At 41.9% G+C, this 17,804-nt stretch overlaps 1 protein-coding gene across 2 annotated transcripts; it reads right to left on the reverse strand.

Annotated features, from left to right (window-relative positions):
* Positions 1–255: 255 nt before the first annotated feature.
* NUDT7 (nudix hydrolase 7) lies at positions 256–16,744 on the reverse strand. Of its 2 annotated transcripts, XM_010597847.3 has the most exons (4): positions 16,642–16,744; positions 15,554–15,707; positions 8,153–8,311; positions 256–924 (listed from the first exon to the last, which is right to left on the reverse strand). In XM_010597847.3, the coding sequence occupies exons 1-4, from the start codon at positions 16,677–16,679 to the stop codon at positions 556–558; spliced, it is 720 nt and encodes a 239-aa protein (XP_010596149.1). In that variant the 5' UTR covers positions 16,680–16,744; the 3' UTR covers positions 256–555. The 2 variants fall into 2 exon arrangements, with proteins under 2 accessions (XP_010596149.1, XP_010596150.1); XM_010597848.3 differs by lacking the exon at positions 8,153–8,311.
* Between the last annotated feature and the right edge of the window lie 1,060 nt (positions 16,745–17,804).

Raw genomic sequence — 17,804 nt, forward strand, 5'->3', positions numbered from 1 at the left:
CTGGGAAGCTGGCATATCTCTTAAGTTGACAATGACCTGAAAGGACGACTTTCATACATATCCCATTGGCCTAAACTTACTTAGTCCCAGAGCTGCATCTAACTGCAAGGAATCCTGGCTAATGTCATTTCTAACTGGGGAGCTATGGCCCCAACTTAAACTCTACTGCCATGGGAGAAAGAAAGGGAGGATAGGTTTGGATGGCTGGGCAGAAGTTTCCATTGCCTCTTAACAAATTAGAGGAGTGCCACGTGGTCATATACTCAACAAATATTTATTAATTGCCTTCCATGCGCCCTGTACTACTTCTTACATGTGTAAGAAAAATACTAACACGTTGTGGGTGAAATTATGCAACACTATAAACACACTTTTTCCACTTTTGAAAAGACTTTTGCTCTTTCAGATGATAGAAGGCAACTGGTAAAAAGGCCATGTTTTTATCTTCATATTGCAGAAACCTGTTAAATTCCAAGAGCTGGCATTATTGTTATTCTGTGCACAAGTACACACAAAAAACCCCTTGGATAGTTACTTGGATGTGGGTCTCATAAATCATAATTTGCTTGTGACATGTTTATATAGCTTCAGTAAGGACTCTTCAGAAGATGATATTAGATCGTCGAGATTATATTCAACCTCAAAAGTGGGTCTTTTTTCTAAAATAATTAAAGCAACAAACACTGCAAATCTTGCAGTCATTCCCCTGATCTGGTAAGTCACGCCATTTTCAGGGTTTGTGTACTCAAAGCAATGAAGGACAAGACGGTGATCAGAATATGTCAGGTAGCTCTGGCGGTAGACACGTGGATGCAGGAAATAGTCCAGCGGCACAAGGAACACATCCTTCACTTCTTCAGGATTAGGCTTGGCCTGGAAGTCTTGGTCTATAAATCCCACAACCGGGGTTATCAATATCTCTTTCTGAAAGCAAAAGACAAAATACACAAATTAAGAAACAAAGTGTTTTTGTTTCACTTTGAATTCAAGTGTTAAAATCATGCCACTTCTATGTAAGTTAATAGGCCAAAGGTGGGTAGGAAAGGGGCAAGAATTTACTCCAGAATAAGCTGTGTCCCCCAGGAAATGGGGATATGCCCTACCTGAGGTGGCATCTATGAGATGACTCTGAAAAGAATACCTTTTGTAAATATCAACTGATAAAATCTTCTGGAAGGGCAATTTAGCAATATTATAAAGATGTGGTCCCTTTGACCTGGCAATTGTATTCGTGTGAGTATATCTGTATAATAAATCCCTACCAGTGAGAAAAAATAAAAGTACACATTTGAAGCATTACTTATTATTATTGTACTTTAGATGAAGGTTTACAGAACAAACTAGCTTCTCATTAAACAATTAGTTCACATATTGTTTTGTGACATTGCTTACCAACTCCACAACATGTCAACACTCTTCCTTCTCGACCTTGGGTTCCCAATCACCAGCTTTCTTGTCTCCTCCTGCCTTTTCATCCTTGCCCCAGGGCTGGTGTGCCCCTTTGGTCTCATTTTGTTTTGTGGGCCTGTCTAATCTTTGGTTGAAGGATGACCCTCAGGAGTGACTCCATTACTGAGCTAAAAGGGTGTCTGGGGGCCATACTCTTGGGGTTTCTCCAGTCTCTGTCAAGCCAGTAAGTTTGGTCTTTTTTTGTGAGTTAGAATTTTGTTCTACATTTTTCTCCAGCTCTATCCAGGACCCTCTCCTGTGATCCCTGCAGAGAAGTCAGTGGTGATAGCCAGGTACCATCCAGCTGCACTGGACTCAGTCTGGTGGAGGCCATGGTAGTTGTGGTCCATCAGTCCTTTGAACCAATCTTTCCCCTGCATCTTTAGTCTTCTTCATTCTCCCTGGCTCCTGAAGGGGTGAGACCAGTGGAGTATCTTATTATGGCTGCTCACAAGCTTTTAAGACCCTAGACGCTACTCACCAATGTAGAATGTAGAACAATTTCCATTTGAAGCATTATTTGCAATAGTCTAAAACTCTATAAAGTTATCATTCTTCAACTGATGGACACTTAGGTATAAAGAGATACTATGCAGCCCTTAAAAAAAAAGTGAGACAGACATCTTTCCATGTCAGTATAGACAGAGGCATGCTACATTATCAACTGAAAGTTAAAAACCAAAACCAAAACCAAACCCAAACCCATTGCCGGTGAGTTGATTCATAGCGACTCTATAGGAAAGAGTAGAACTGCCCCATAGAGTTTTCAAGGAGCACCTGGTGGATTTGAACTGCTGACCTTTTGGTTAGTAGCTGTAGCTCTTAACCACTATGCCACCAGGATTTCCTAAAGTTACATAGCATTAACCGCTGAATATTTGCATTTATGAGAAAATCACACATACACACATATATTTTATATAATATATGCGTATGTTATATATGGGGCATGGATTGCTATTTAAAACTGCAACTGCAAATAACCACGGGTTCTGTTAAATGAAAGGCCCTTTTGTTCTACTGGGAATCTTGAGAGGGCAGCCTGGGGTTTAGTGTGGGTGTAGGAGCTGATACGAGCTGCAGGGCCTTGAATTAGAAATTTTTCCAGAAGAAAGTGGGTGGAAGAAGCCAGCAATAAGTTGTGAGGCTGAGACACTAAAGAAGGATAAACGGATTTTTTAGAAATCCTCAGAGAAGGGACAGCCAAAACATGTTTAAGAACAGAGACAGCTCAGACCAATTACTGAATTAGCAGTAAAAGTAAACATTTGGATCCTGAGGGGACAGTGGCAACCTGGGATTTAGAAGTTCTTAGGGCAGGGGAATCTGGGGTTATAATTTACCTGAAGGTGTCCTGATGGTGCAATGATTAAGCCACTGACTGCTAACTGAAAGGCTGGTGATTTGAAGCCACCAGTGATTGGTTCAGTCTTCTCCAGTAAAGATTTTGGCCTAGGAAACCCTATGGAGCAGTTCTACCCTGTTCTATAGAGTCCCTCTAAGTCACAGGTAACTCCACAGCACACAGCAGCAACAAGTTACCCAAGATCAGAGGGAAAACTCAGATGTAAGAGATTTCTCACTACTAGGAGAAACTGGCAAGGGGAGTCGGGGGCAAAGACAAAGACAAAGAGAGGAGAGAAGAAATCAGGCAAAACTGTGATTTCAGGCAAAGGCCTGGCCTCTGGCAGATCCTGCTGGGTGTTCTGTAAATTACACTTCAGAGTTTGTCCCACCCACAGACAAGGGGGCCGGGCTTTATGCGCTCTGCAGCACCAGTCAGCTATTGGCTAAGGGACACTTGGCCAGAAATACATTCCCAGGCACTTCCGCTGTGTGTTTGTGTGTGTGTGTGTGTGTGTGTGTGTGTGTGGCAGGGGGAAGCATCAAGAACCTCCGGTACCGTGAGGTACTTCCTCAGAGTTCCTTGGGAGAAAACTCCGGGTCAGCGGTATCAGAAGCAAAGCACGCAGAGCCAGTGGGAATATGGTCTTGTCTGGAAAGAACCCCTGCAGTGTGTGTTCACTAAAGGTTGGCAGTTCGAACTCACCCAGCGGTACAACAGAAATAGGTCTGGTGGTCTGCTTTTCTAAAGATTGTTGTTGTTGTTTGGTGCCATCGAGTCGCCTCTGACTCATAGCAGTACACAACAGAATGAAACACTGCCAAGACCTATGCCTCACAATCATTGCCATGTTCGAGACAATTGTTGCAGCCACTTTGTCAGTCCACTGGTTGAAAATCTTCTTCTTCATGGACCCTCTACTTTACCAAGCAGGATGTCCTTCTCCAGGGACTAGTCCCTCATGATAACATGTTCAAAGTAAGATGAAGTCTCGCCACCCTCCTTTTAAGGAGCATTCTGGCTATACTTCTTCCAAGACAGATTTGTTCCTCTGGCAGGCCATGGTATATTCATTATTCTTTGCTAACACTATAATTCTTCTTTCCTCCTCCTTATTCATTGTCCAGCTTTTGCTTGCACATGAGATGACTGAAAACACCATGGTTTGAGTCAGGTGCACCTTAGCCCTCAAAGTGACAGCTTTGCTTTTTAACACTCCAAAGAGGTCTTTTGCAGCACATTTGCCCAATGCAATATGTCTTTTGATTTCTTAACTGTTGCTTCTATGGGCGTTGACTGTGGATCCAGTATTTTCTCCATTTATTGTGATGCTTCTTACTGATACAGTTGTGAGGATTTTTGTTTTTTTTATGTTGAGGTGTAATCCATACTGAAGGCTGTAGTCTTTGAGCTTCATCAGTAAGTGCTTCAAGTCTTCTTTGCTTTTCGCAAGCAAGGTTATGTCATCTGCATATCACAGGTTGTTAATGAGTCTTCCTCCAATCCTGATGCCACGTTCTTCTTCATATAGTCCAGCTTCTCGGATTATTTGCTCAGCATACAGACTGAATAAGTATGGGGAAAGGATATAACCCCGACACACACCTTTCCTGATTTTAAACCATGCAGTATCCCCTGTTCTGTTCAAATGACTGCCCCTTGGTCTATGTACAGATTAAAAAAAAAAAAAAAAAATTACAGCCCATAAATCCCTAAGGGGCAGCTCTAGTCTATAATACTTGGGTCACTATGAGTTGCGGGTGGCTCCGCTGCAGCAAACAATTGCCATTTAGTGAACACATCCTGTGGGCAAATAAAGCAGTTTAGTGTCCAGCTCCATCTCTCTGATCCTCACAACCATCTGACCTTAAAGAAACTTTAATAACTGAAAGTTGGAGACAGCAAGTAACTCGCCCAAGGTCACACCCAGCTAGTATGTGGCAGAAGCCAAGATTCGACCACGGGCCTGTTGCCCGTACTTCCAAGTGCAATGCTTACGTGCTGGGAAGACAGGAATGTCATCTTATCTCAAAGAGAAGGGCGCACTATCCTTGGGGACAGCCTGACTGCTGCTATAGCGAGTACCCAGCTGCAACTCAGCTTTCATTGCCTCCCAAGGGCTGAGCTAAGAGCACATTCTTATCGTCACCATAAAGCACGTGGTGGAGAAGTATTGCTCTTTGAACTAAACTTTCAGGTCTGAGGAAATCAGTGTGTGTGTGTGTGTGTTGGGAGCCAGGGCGGGGAGGAGCTTTATCAAAGACTACGAGGGAGATACACAGTTTAGGCTGGATATTTCAGATGGGATGCTGGGCATGTTCAACGGGGTTCATTCGAGCTTAGAACAGTGAGGGAGGACTTTGGAAATGCGTAGGCGATGCAGCATCTGTGGACATGTGGTCTCTAAAAGCACGCTCTGCCTTGGAAATTAGTGGGTAGCGTGTGTAGAGGTTAAGAGCAAGTGCCCAGATCAGACAGGTGGCAGTACAATCCTTTCTTCTTTTCTGCAATTTCCTCATCTATAAAATGGCAGTAATAAAAGTATTTTACTTTCTAGAGTTGTTGTAAAGATTAAATTAGATCAGGTTTTTGCAACTTCGGCACTGTTGACATTTTGGATTGGATCATTCTTTGTGGTGGGGGCTGTCCTGAATATTGGAGGGTGCTTAGCAGCATCTCTGGCCTCTACCCACTATAGGCTGGTAGCACCTACCCCCCGCTTCAGTTGTGACAACCAAAAATTCCTCCAGAAATTGACAGTTGTTGAGGTATCCATAACCCGTTGCCGTTGAGTCGGTTCTGACTCATAGCGACCCTACAGGACAGAGTAGAACTGCCCCATAGGGTTTCCAAGGAGCACCTGGTGGATTTGAACCGCCAACCTTTTGGTTAGCAGCCATAGCTCTTAACCACCATGCCACCAGGGTTGCTGGAGTAGGGGGGTGGTATTTCCCTGGTTGAGAATTGATTTAGATTATGCTTATAAGCATTCAATAAATGGCATTTTTTGTGTCATATTAAAAAAACTAGCAAGAGCCAAAAAACAAAACAACTCTCCTTAGCACTTCCAAACATAATACACCTTTCTTTAAGGCCTTCATTTGTTCTAATTTCTCCATAAAGTGATCAGCATTCTCTTAAGAGCAGGTCATTTTAGAAATGACCACAGGCAGAGTCTGGCCTGCAGGAATTTCCTGAAGACCCAGGAAATCTGATGTATTGCCTGTGAATATTGATGTATTCTGTCCACTCACATGCAGAACACAGTAGCTCCCAGTGACCTTGTGAATGGAGTTACTATCACTTTGGGAACATTTAATTGTAATGACTCAATTTGTCAATAGAGCTCAAAAATAAACTCCCAAAATGTGCTGAAGGATTTTCAGAAATTACCTGAAAAGAGTCCCAGTTAGAAAACATAATTAAGGAGGAAGTAAATGACATATTTCTTGTTCTAATCCCATGTTCCTTTTTTTCTTCTCTCTCTCGTTTAGCAAGCATTTATTGAGTGGCCACTAGCATTTCCAAACTAAACCTCCCTTGAGCGGTGACCTTTCTATCTTTAAAATTGACCCCATTAGGACAGATTTTATCTCAGCATCACTGGTCTTTACAACACTGTACCATATGTTTTTAAGACAGACAGAACAGACACTTAATTCAGTTTTTCTAATTGTTCGGCATCAGTACAATGCTTCTTTGGAAACTAAATTTTACCTGAAAGCCCAATATATAAAACATAAAAAAAGTTTATACCTACCTCCGACATTATGTGATTAGAAGTGCACTTTACTTCTATAGGAAACCTGGTGGTGTAGTAGTTAAGTGCTACGGCTGCTAACTAAAAAGTCGGCTGTTCTAATCCTCCACGTGCTCTTTGGAAACTACAGGGCAGTTCTGCTCTGTCCTGTAGGGTCACTATGAGTCGGAATCCACTCAACGGCAGTGGGTGTTTTTACTGGGTTACTTCTATAGTAAAATAAAACAAAACAAACCAGTTGCCTTCAAACCAGTTCCCACTCATGCTAACCCCATGTGTGTCAGAGTAGAACTGTGCTCCATGGGGTTTTCAGTGGCTAATTCTTCAGAAGTAGATTGCCAGGTCTTTCTTCCAAAGTGCCTCTGAGGAGACTCAAACTGCCAACCTATCAGTTAGCAGCTGAGCATCTTAACTGTTAACATCACCCAGGGACTCCAGGTAGCTATCCCCAGAATGTATAACTCTAATTTAACCATGAAAAAAAAATATCAGACAAACCCAAATTTAGGGACAGTCTAAAAATATCTGACCAGTACACTTCAAAATTATCACAGTAATCTAAAACAAGGAAAATCTGAGAAACTATGACAGTCCAGAGGAGTCTAAGGAGACATGACAACTAAATGTAATGTGGGATCCTGGGACTGAAAGAGGACGTTAGCAGAAAAACTAGTAAGAGCCAAATAAAGAGTGGAATTTTGTTAATAGTAAAGCACTAATGCTGGCTTCTTACTTGTGACCAGTGCTAAGATGATGTTAACAACAGGGGAAACTGAGTGTAGGGTTTTAAGTTTACAGGAACTCTCTGTACTATTTTTGTAATTCTCCGTAAATCTAAAACTATTCTAAAATTAAAAGTTTATATTAAAAACTTATACCAATAAAATGATGCTGTTATCTAAGTTAAAATTTACAATATTTACTTCTTCTAAAGTCATTTAATAGAACAATAAGATTGTTTTGACGAACTCATAAAAAACAAGATCTGGCTGTCTCAGTCCCAGAATTCATTTTGTTTCTTGTATGTTATTTTTTTGTGTGTATACTGTTAAAGAAATCCTAATTCACAAGGAAATGCAGTTATGAATGGTAATAGGTTTTCATGGCTTGCTTAGTGATCTCAGGGTGCTGTTCAACTAATGTGATCTGGAAAAGCTTTACTCCATAGTATGTTATGGACTGAATCACCTTTAGTAGCCTCCAAGTGGCTAAAGTTTGGTATGTAGCACACTTGATTGCATGTGATTTTTTTGACTGGCTTCTCAAAATAAATATATATTGACAAAGAGTAAACGTAAATTGAATGTGAATGAAATAATTCTGAAGTACCTTCAGGGTCCCAGTACCCAGTCTGGAAACCATTGTTCAAGTTCAACCCCTTCATTTCTGGATGGGGAAAGAAGGGCCCTGAGAAGAAAGGGGGCTTTCCCAAGGCCACTTAGCTTATGAGGGACAAAGTCCATATAAGAACTTGTCTCTTGAGTCTAAGGGCAGCACTTTCAAGGGCCATGTTTGGCCAAATGTGGAATCCTAAGGATGGCAGATCTACTGGGAGGTCCGTGAGAGATTGCAAAACCCAGTTCCATTCCAACCCTTACATCAAAAATATGTGGCACCAGGCAGCAGACAACCTCCACTTGATGAGGACACAGCCCCATTTCCTCCTGGGCTTCCCGGAGAGCCGTGGCTACTTCATCCACGTCTGCAGGTTCAAATTTTCCTCCGGGGAAGCAAACTTCTCCTGGGGACCTTCTTAGCTAGATATTGAAAGAGCAAAACCACAATGTGTGATTCCAGTTATGGAGCCATGTACTCATTCATTCAACAAATGTTTACTGAACTTCTATTTTCTGCCAGTGACCATTCCCACGCTGGTGGTAATAAGTGGTGAACTAGACCAAAAAAAATTCTTCCTTGAATCCTTTAAAAAAAGGAACTTTAAATCAAAGAATTATTGCTACAACTTGAACAAATAGAAAGAGAGCAACAAAAGAAACCCACAGGCACCAGAAGAAAACAAATCATAAAAATTACAGCTGAACTGAATGAAACAGAAAACAAAAAACAATTGAAAGAATTAACAAGACCAAAAGCTGGTTTTTGAAAAAAATCAACAAAATTGATAAACCACTGACCAAACTGACAAAAGAAAAACAGGAGAGGAAGCAAATAACCCGAATAAGAAATGAGATGGGCGATATTACAATGGACCCAACTGAAATTAAAAGAATCGTATCAGATTACTATGAAAAACTATACTCAAACAAATTTGAAAACCTAGAAGAAATGGATGAATTCCTAGGAACATACTACCTACCTAAACTAACACAAACAGAGGTAGAACAACTAAATAGACCCATAACAAAAGAAGAGATTGAAAAGGTAATCAAAAAACTCCCAACAAAAAAAGTCCTGGTCTGGACGGCTGCACTGCAGAGCTCTACCAAACTTTCAGAGAAGAGTTAACACCACTACTACTACGGTATTTCAGAGCACAGAAAAGGACGGAATACTACCAAACTCATTCTATGAAGCTGCCATATCCTGATACCAAAACCAGGTAAAGACACCACAAGAAAAGAAAATTATAGGCTTATATCCCTCATGAAAGTAGATGCAAAAATCCTCAACAAAATTCTAGCCAATAGAATTCAACAACATATCAAAAAAATAATTCACCATGACCAAGTGGGATTCATACCAGGTATGCAGGGATGGTTCAACATTAGAAAAACAATTAATGTAATCTACTACATTAATAAAACAAAAGACAAGAATCACATGATTTTATCAATTGATGCAGAAGAGGCATTTGACAAAGTTCAACACTCATTCATGATAAAAACTCTCAGCAAAATAGGAATAGCAGGAAAATTCCTCAACATAATAAAGGGCATTTATACAAAGCCAACAGCCAACATCACCCTAAATGGAGGGAGCCTGAAAGCATTCCCACTGAGATCCGGAACCAGACAAGGATGCCCTTTATCACCATTCTTATTCAACATTGTGCTGGAAGTCCTAGCCAGAGCAGTAAGGCTAGATAAAGAAATAAAGGGCATCCAGATTGGCAAGGAAGAAGTCAAAGTATCTCTATTTGCAGATGACATGATCTTATATACAGAAAACCCTACGGAATCCTCCAGAAAACTACTGAAACTAATAGAAGAGTTTGGCAGAGTATCGGGATACAACATTAACATACAAAAATCATTTGGATTCCTCTACACCAACAAAAAGAACATCAAAGAGGAAATCACCAAATCAATGCCATTTACAGTAGCTCCCAAGAAGATAAAATACTTAGGAATAAATCTTACCAGAGATGTAAAAGACTTACACAAAGAAAACTACAGTACACTTCTGCAAAAAACCAAAAGAGACTTACAATAAGTGGAAGAACATACCTTGCTCGTGGATAGGAAGACTTAACATTATAAAAATGTCTATTCTGATGCTGATGAAGAGTGAGCTACTTGTACCAGGTGGACACTTGAGACTGTGTTGGCGTCTCCTGTCTGGAGGGGAGATGGGAGGGTAGAGAGGGTTAGAAACTGGCAAAACCGTCACGAAAGGAGAGACTGGAAGGAGGGAGCGGGCTAACTGATTAGGGGGAGAGTAACTGGGAGTATGGAGTAAGGTGTATATAAGCTTATATGTGACAGACTGACTTGACTTGTAAACTTTCACTTAAAGCACAATAAAAATTATTAAAAAAAAAATGTCTATTCTACCAAAAGCAATCTATACATTTAATGCAATTCCGATCCAAATCCCAACGACATTCTTTAATGAGATGGAGAAACAAATCACCAACTTCATATGGAAGGGAAAGAGGCCCCGGTTAAATAAGGCATTACTGAAAAAGAAGAACAAAGTGGGAGGCCTTACTTTACCTGATTTTAGAACCTATTATACCGCCACAGTATTCAAAACAGCCTGGTACTGGTACAATAACAGATACATGGACCAGTGGAACAGAATTGAGAATCCAGACATAAGTCCATCCATATATGAGCAGTTGATATTTGACAAAGGACCCAAAACAGCTAAATGGGGAAAAGACAGTCTTTTTAACAAATGGTGCTAGCATAACTGGATATCCATCTGCAAAAAAAATGAAACCAGACTCATACCTTACACCATGCACAAAAACGAACTCAAAATGGATCAAAGACCTAAATATAAAATCTAAAACGATAAAGATCATGGAGGAAAAAATAGGGACAATGTTAGGAGCCCTAATACATGGCATAAACAGTATACAAAACATTATAAAGAATGTAGAAGAAAAACTAGATAACTGGAAACTCTGAAAAATCAAACACCTATGCTCATCCAAAGACTTCACCAAAAGAGTAAAAAGATTACCTACAGAGTGGGAAAAAGTTTTTAGCTATGACATTTCTGATCAGCGCCTGATCTCTAAAATCTACATGATACTGCAAAAACTCAACTGCAAAAAGACAACCCAGTTAAAAAATGGGCAAAAGATATGAATAGACACTTCACTAAAGAAGACATTCAGGTAGCTAACAGATACATGAGGAAATGCTCACGATCATTAGCCATTAGAGAAATGCAGATCAAAACTACCATGAGATTTCATCTCACTCCAACAAGGCTGGCATTAATCCAAAAAACACAAAATAATAAATGTTGGAGAGGCTGTGGAGAGATTGGAACACTTATACACTGCTGATGGGAATGTAAAATGGTACAACCACTTTGGAAATCGATTTGGCACTTCCTTAAAAAGCTAGAAATAGAACTACCATAAGACCTAGCAATCCCACTCCTTGGAATATATCCTAGGGAAATAAGAGCCTTCATACAAACAGATATATGCACACCCATGTTTACTGCAGCACTGTTTACAATAGCAAAAAGATGGAAGCAACCAAGGAGCCCATCAACGGAAGAATGGATAAATAAATTATGGTATATTCACAGAATGGAATACTACTCATCGATAAAGAACAGTGAGGAATCTGTGAGACATTTCGTAACATGGAGGAGCCTGGAAGACATTATGCTGAGTGAAGTTAGTCAGCTGCAAAAGGACAAATATTGTACAAGACCACTATTATAAGAACTTGACAAATAGTTTAAACTGAGAAGAAAACATTCTTTTGTGGTTACGAGAGGGGGCAGGGAGAAGGGCATTTACTAATTAGATAGTGGGTAAGAACTACTTTAGGCGAAGGGAAAGACAGCACACAATACAGGGGAGGTCAGCACAACTGGACTAAACCAAAAGCAAAGAAGTTTCCTCAGTAAACTGAATGCTTTGAAGGCCAGCGTAGCAGGGGCAGGGGTCTGGGGACCATGGTTTCAGGGGACACCTAAGTCAATTGGCATAATAAAATCTGTTAAGAAAACATTCTGCAGTCCACTTTGAAGAGTGGCATCTGGGGTATTAAACGCTAGCAAGCAGCCATCTAAGATGCATCAACTGGTCTCAACCCACCTAGATCAAAGGAGAATGAAGAACACCAAGGACACAAGACGATTACAAGCCCAAGAGACAGAAAGGGCCACATGAACCAGAGACTACATCATCCTGAGACCAGAAGAACTAGATGGCGCCTGGCTACAACCTATGACTGCCCTGACAGGGAACACAACAGAGAACCCCTGAGGGAGCAGGAGCAGTGGGATGCAGGCCCCAGATTCTCGTAAAGAGACCAGACTTAATGGTCTAACTGAGACTAGAAGGACCCCAGTGGTCATGGCCCCCAGACCTGCTGTTGGCCCAGGACAGGAACCATTCCCAAAGCCAACTCTTCAGACATGGATTGGACTGGACAATGGGTTGGAGAGGGATGCTGGTGAGGAGTGAGCTTCTTAGATCAGGTGGACACTTGAGACTATGTTGGCATCTCCTGCTTGGAGGAGAGATGAGAGGGTGGAGGGGGTTAGAAGCTGGTGAAATGGACACAAAAAGAGAGAGTGGAGGGAGAGGGCAGGCTGTCTCATCAGGGGGAGAGTAAGTGGGAGTGTGTAGCAAGGTGTGTATGGATTTTTGTGTGAGAGACTGACTTGATTTGTAAACTTTCACTTAAAGCACAATAAAAATTATAAAAAAAAAAAAAGGAACTTTAAAAATTTCCCTGACTCTCAGTTTTTCTGTGTCCCAAAAGACATCATTCAGATATACCAACAAATTTACGGTGATGGGGGAAAGCTGAAAGAAAAGATAATAAAATGGGCAATATTAGCAATAGACAACCTTGAGTTATCTGCGATGTTCTGGGAAGGCTGCCTCAAAGGACTTTTGTCACAGAGTCCTCAGAACAGTTCTGTAAGCTACTATTTTATTGCCATTTTTAGACGAGGGAACTAAAGCTCAAAGAAGTTAAATAACCTGACCAAGTTAACACAATGGATAAGTACTGGAGCTGGAATGTAAACCAGTGTTTAATGCTAGAGCCCTTGCTCCTAATCAGCACACCCTATATTTAAGAAGAACTTACTTAAAACACAGAAAATAGGGTTACTGGATGCATTAGGATTGACGTGTTGTCATGGATTGAATTGTGTCTCCCCCAAAATATCTGTCAACTTGACCAGGTCATGATTCCCAGTATTGTATGATTGTCTAACATTTTGTCATCTGATGTGATTTCCCTGTGTGTTGTAAATCCTACCACTACGATGTAATGAGATGGATTAGTAGCAGTTATATTGATGAGATCTACAAGATTAGGTAGTGTCTTAAGCCAAACTCTTTTGAGATATAAAAGAGAGAAGTGAACAGAGAGATATGGGGACCTCATACCACCAAGAAAGCAGTGCCAGGAGCAGTGTGTATCCTTTGGACCTGAGGTTCCGGGGCTGAGATTCTCCCAAACCAAGGGAAGACTGACGACAAGGACCTTCCTCCAGAGCCAACAGAGAGAAAGCCTTCCCCTAGAGCCAGTGCCCTGAATTCAGACTTCTAGCCTACCGGCCTGTGAGAAAATAAACTTCTCTTTGTTAAAGCCATCCACTTGTGGTACTTCTGTTACAGTAGCACTAGATGACTAAGACACCTACGTTGGCAGCGTGGTGTCTCTTTGCACACGTCTGTATAGGAACAACGGCCTCTCCTTTTATTGCATTGATGCTTTCCACCTATAACCCGGTTCCATTTCTTCCTAACTTCAGTAGCACGGATTATGTCTCCATTCATAGCATCCTAAATACTTTTCCTTCTTATCTCTGTCTTTAAAATGATTTCTCCAGTATTGGAGCTCCAGTACTGCCCGAGGTAGAATTTCTCACCAGCACAGCCAGATAGGGCTTAGAGCCCAATTAAATTGTTTAAATATTTTTTTTTAATGTGACCTCTGTATACCAGAATTTATAGTCTAAGTTCATGCTCACTTAATAATCAATGGGATTAGCTGCTCTGGGTGAAACATAAGAGACCCACTTGCTTGGGGTTTTGGTCTTGTCTAGATTTCCTACAATGAGCACCTATTACTTTCTTGTTTGTCTATATTGCTCCACCTGTGCTTACTGGCAGAGCTGGGAACAGACCCAGGACTGTGTCTTCCTTTAGAACCTGGATTTTCATCACCTGTGTTTAAGTCACTGTTGCCTGACTCAGACTAAAAAGAATCCAGACAAGTCTAATCCCAGATCCCCATAATATCAGCTGGTTCCTCAGCTTCTTTTGCTAATGAGGTATTTTTTCATTATTCTGCTTAAATAATGGGACATTATTATGTCCCATTTTCTTTTTTGTACTTGGATAACCTTGAAATTATTGTTTCCCCAACTTTTCCTCTAAAATATCCCCAACAGCAGGGGAGAGTGATCACAGCTGAGATTTCTATAAAGTGGCACGCTTATATTAAAACTTCAGGCCACATCTGCCACTTGGCACTAATAATAATAGCTGACATTTATTGAATCCTTCCAAATGTCAGGACTGTTTTAGGTGCTTAACATTTGTTAACCTGTGTAATCCTCACAGCACCCTGTGAAGCAGGGACTAATATTTTGTCCCCATTTTACAAGTGAAGAGACTGTAGCACAAAGAGATTACGTAACTGGGACAACATCACACAGCAGGAAGGGGGAGAGCCTTCATTCAAACATGGGCAGGTGGGCCCCAGGGCCCAGGCTGTTAACTTCTGTGCTCTAGTATTTTCACATTATACCTGGGGTGGGATTTCTCCAAAACAGTGGTTCTCAGTGGGGGCAATTTTGCCCCCCAAAACAGTTGGCCATGTTTGAACATAATCTGTGATTGTCACAACTAGGGGGAAGGTGCTATTAACATGTAGTGAGTAAAGGCCAGGGATGCTACTAAACATCTTACAAGGTACAGGACAGCTGCCTTACAGCAAATCCAGCCCCAAATGGCAATAATGCTGAGATTAAGAAATGCTGGTCTAAAAGTATTTTAAATCATGTGCTAGTTAAAAATACTAGAGGCCCCCTGGTGGCACACTTAAAACACTTGGCTGTGGAACAAAAGGTTGGCGGCGGTTCGAACCCACCAGCTGCTACAGGGGAGAAAGATGTGGCAGTCTGCTTCTATAAAGAACCCTATAGGACACTTCTTCCCTGTCGTATAGGGTTGCTAAGAGTCGGAATCGACTGGACAGAAATGAGTTCGATTTGCTACAATATCATATTTTTACACAATAACATGTACCTTCTCTGCCAACAATGCCCTCCCCTCCCCCCAAGGTATTTTTGTAAGTGTACTATGCTAATTTTTTCAAAGCAATGTAAAAAAAACTGGCATGGCTGAGTTTACAGTACTTCGTGGTCGGCAAACAAATGTAGAAGATGTGCCTTATTTGTATAAAAATATGGTAATTTTCCTACCAAAATCTCTCCCAAAATGCCATGTTATCCTGTGGCTTCTTGTACCTCTGCAACATAACAATTTTGAAAGTCAGTTTGAGAACTGTGGCCTCAAAATGTGTGCAAGTGACAGACCTTAGTGGAGATTTCAATGTCCTGAGATGTTGATGGCCAAAGCCTTCTTGTCCACGTACCTTCTCTGACCGGAGAGTGAATAACAGATGGAATTTTCCTTCTTTAACCAACAATGGTAAAAGGACGGAACATTTGTTAGACAACAAGTGAGAAAATTTGGTCCCAACGTCATGCTTTTTTAAGCGGGCCTTAGCATCATCTATCAAGCTGTTTCTAAAATAGAAAGATACCAAGCAAATATTTTAGTAACCTGAGTTAAGAAGTTCCTAGTCCAGCCCGTCTCTGCTGTGCTGTGCATCTTGGAGTTAACCATTTCTGAGTCTGTTTCCTTATCAATAACATGGCAGAAATAATAGTATTTAAATCATAGTTGTTGACAAGATTAAATGAGGCAAAAAACTACTAAGAACAGTTTAGTACATGGGTTCACTCTGAAACCTTTTAAAATCAAATTATGGTTAAATATTTGTTAAATAATGCAGTCGTTAAATATTGAAATCAATAACTATATTCAGACAAGATATGTTTGAACAAGTCATTTCATGGTTAATGCACTGTCCCTTAACCTGACCATGATATCAAACCCTTATGTCTTCAGGTGCCTTACAACAATGGTTCCCAAGCTTCTAGTGGAATCAGAATCAGCTAGAGAACTCATTACAGCACAAATTGCTGGGCCCCACTGCCAGTTTCTGATTCTGTAGGTTTGGGACACCGACTGGAAGTAGCCGTCGGGGAACCTGAACCCAGGGCTGCGTGGTAAGGGGCTGCCACCATCGGGGTCCCTGAGGTCCCACCACGGGGACGTGGTTTGCAGAACCTCCGCGCTGGAAGGAGGGAAGCGCTTTGCCCTCAGGGAAGGTTAACCAAATCGGTATCTGAACCCAGATTCCCTAAAGGTCTGGCTCTGTTATTGGCCAGAGAAGGAGCACAGGCCTCAGGGCTCTCGTGCTGGCCCAGAGGTGGCTGGCTGCACAAAGCGGAGGCTTGGCAGGTTGACGGGCATAAACCCCAAGCAAAAAGGCCCGGGCAACCCTCGGCCCCGCGAACCGTGAAACTTCCGGCCGCCAGGACACCAGGGTCGGGCCCCTGCCGCGACCAAGGCCAGCAGACGACCTCGGAGTGCCAGAGGCTGGGGAAGCTTTACCTGACTGAGGGATCCTGGAGAGGATGGGCTGGCAACATTACCCTCAGCAAAGTTCTTTTCCAGGTTGTCCTCGGAGGGGCTCGGCCTGACGGGCATGCGCAGAGCAGCATTGGTCCTGGGACGGGGCTAGCAAGGACAGGGGGCGGGGCGAGCCAAGGTCGGAGCGGGGCGGGGCTTAGGCCAGGCCTCCTCGGTGGGGCAGTCTCTGGCCCGCAACCTGTTCTTACTCAAGAGGACAAGGAGTGTGATTCTGAAAATGACAAACATACACAAGATTAAAAAATGTCATAATGCAATGCTGGTGAGGTGAGAGGAATGTGAACTTGGTTCAACTTTTCTGAACAGCACTTAGCACACGTTTACTGAGCTCGTAGTAGCTGGGTGCAGAAGCCTTGCTGAACAACGAAAAGACACGTGGAGCTCACAGTCAAACGGGAGAGAGAGACTTGAATCAAGTAATTGTAGAGACAAAGCGTCCTTGGAGACCAACCAGGAGGTTAGAGAAGGCTTACCAGAGGGAGTGGGAACCGAGCTGGCCTCCGAAGCAGTGACTCTCAAAGTAGCATTCTGTACCAGCAGCATCGGCATCACCAGATTTCCGTTAGAAATGCAGAATCAGGAGCTATTGGTGGGACTTAGCTATCTGTGTTGCAAGAAGCCTTCGGTGTTCTGATGCTCTTGAGAGCCACTGCTCTCAGGGATGAGTAGGAAGTAAACAGGGACAGGGGCAGGGAGAGTTCTAGGAACAGGGCTAGCTGGAAAGGCCAGTAGTGGTTGGAGCAGAGAGAGATTGAGAGAAAGAGAGAGAGACTGGTGCAAGAAGAAACTTAAAAAGCGCATTGCCTGGGCCCACAAAACTGCTTTAATTTCTGTTAAAATCAGAAGAAAAATGAATATAATAATAAAGAATACATAATAATGAATCCAGCCTGGATTACATTCATTTTTATAACAATGCAGTTGTAAAATATAATTCTTCGTCTTGTTATTATAGGTAAGGGCTCATGGAAACAAATGTGCCTAAGGCCTGTGAAAGTCATAATGGAAACTGGGTGACTGGGAAAGTTGGGTCACAGTTCCTAAGACCTTTAAAACCACCAAGCTCAAAGGTTCATCTGGGCAGTCCTGACGGAGAGCTAGAAACAAAAGCTCTATGACATCCT

The sequence above is a fragment of the Loxodonta africana genome, chromosome 21 (genome assembly GCF_030014295.1).
Source record: "Loxodonta africana isolate mLoxAfr1 chromosome 21, mLoxAfr1.hap2, whole genome shotgun sequence".
Lineage (NCBI taxonomy): Eukaryota > Metazoa > Chordata > Mammalia > Proboscidea > Elephantidae > Loxodonta > Loxodonta africana.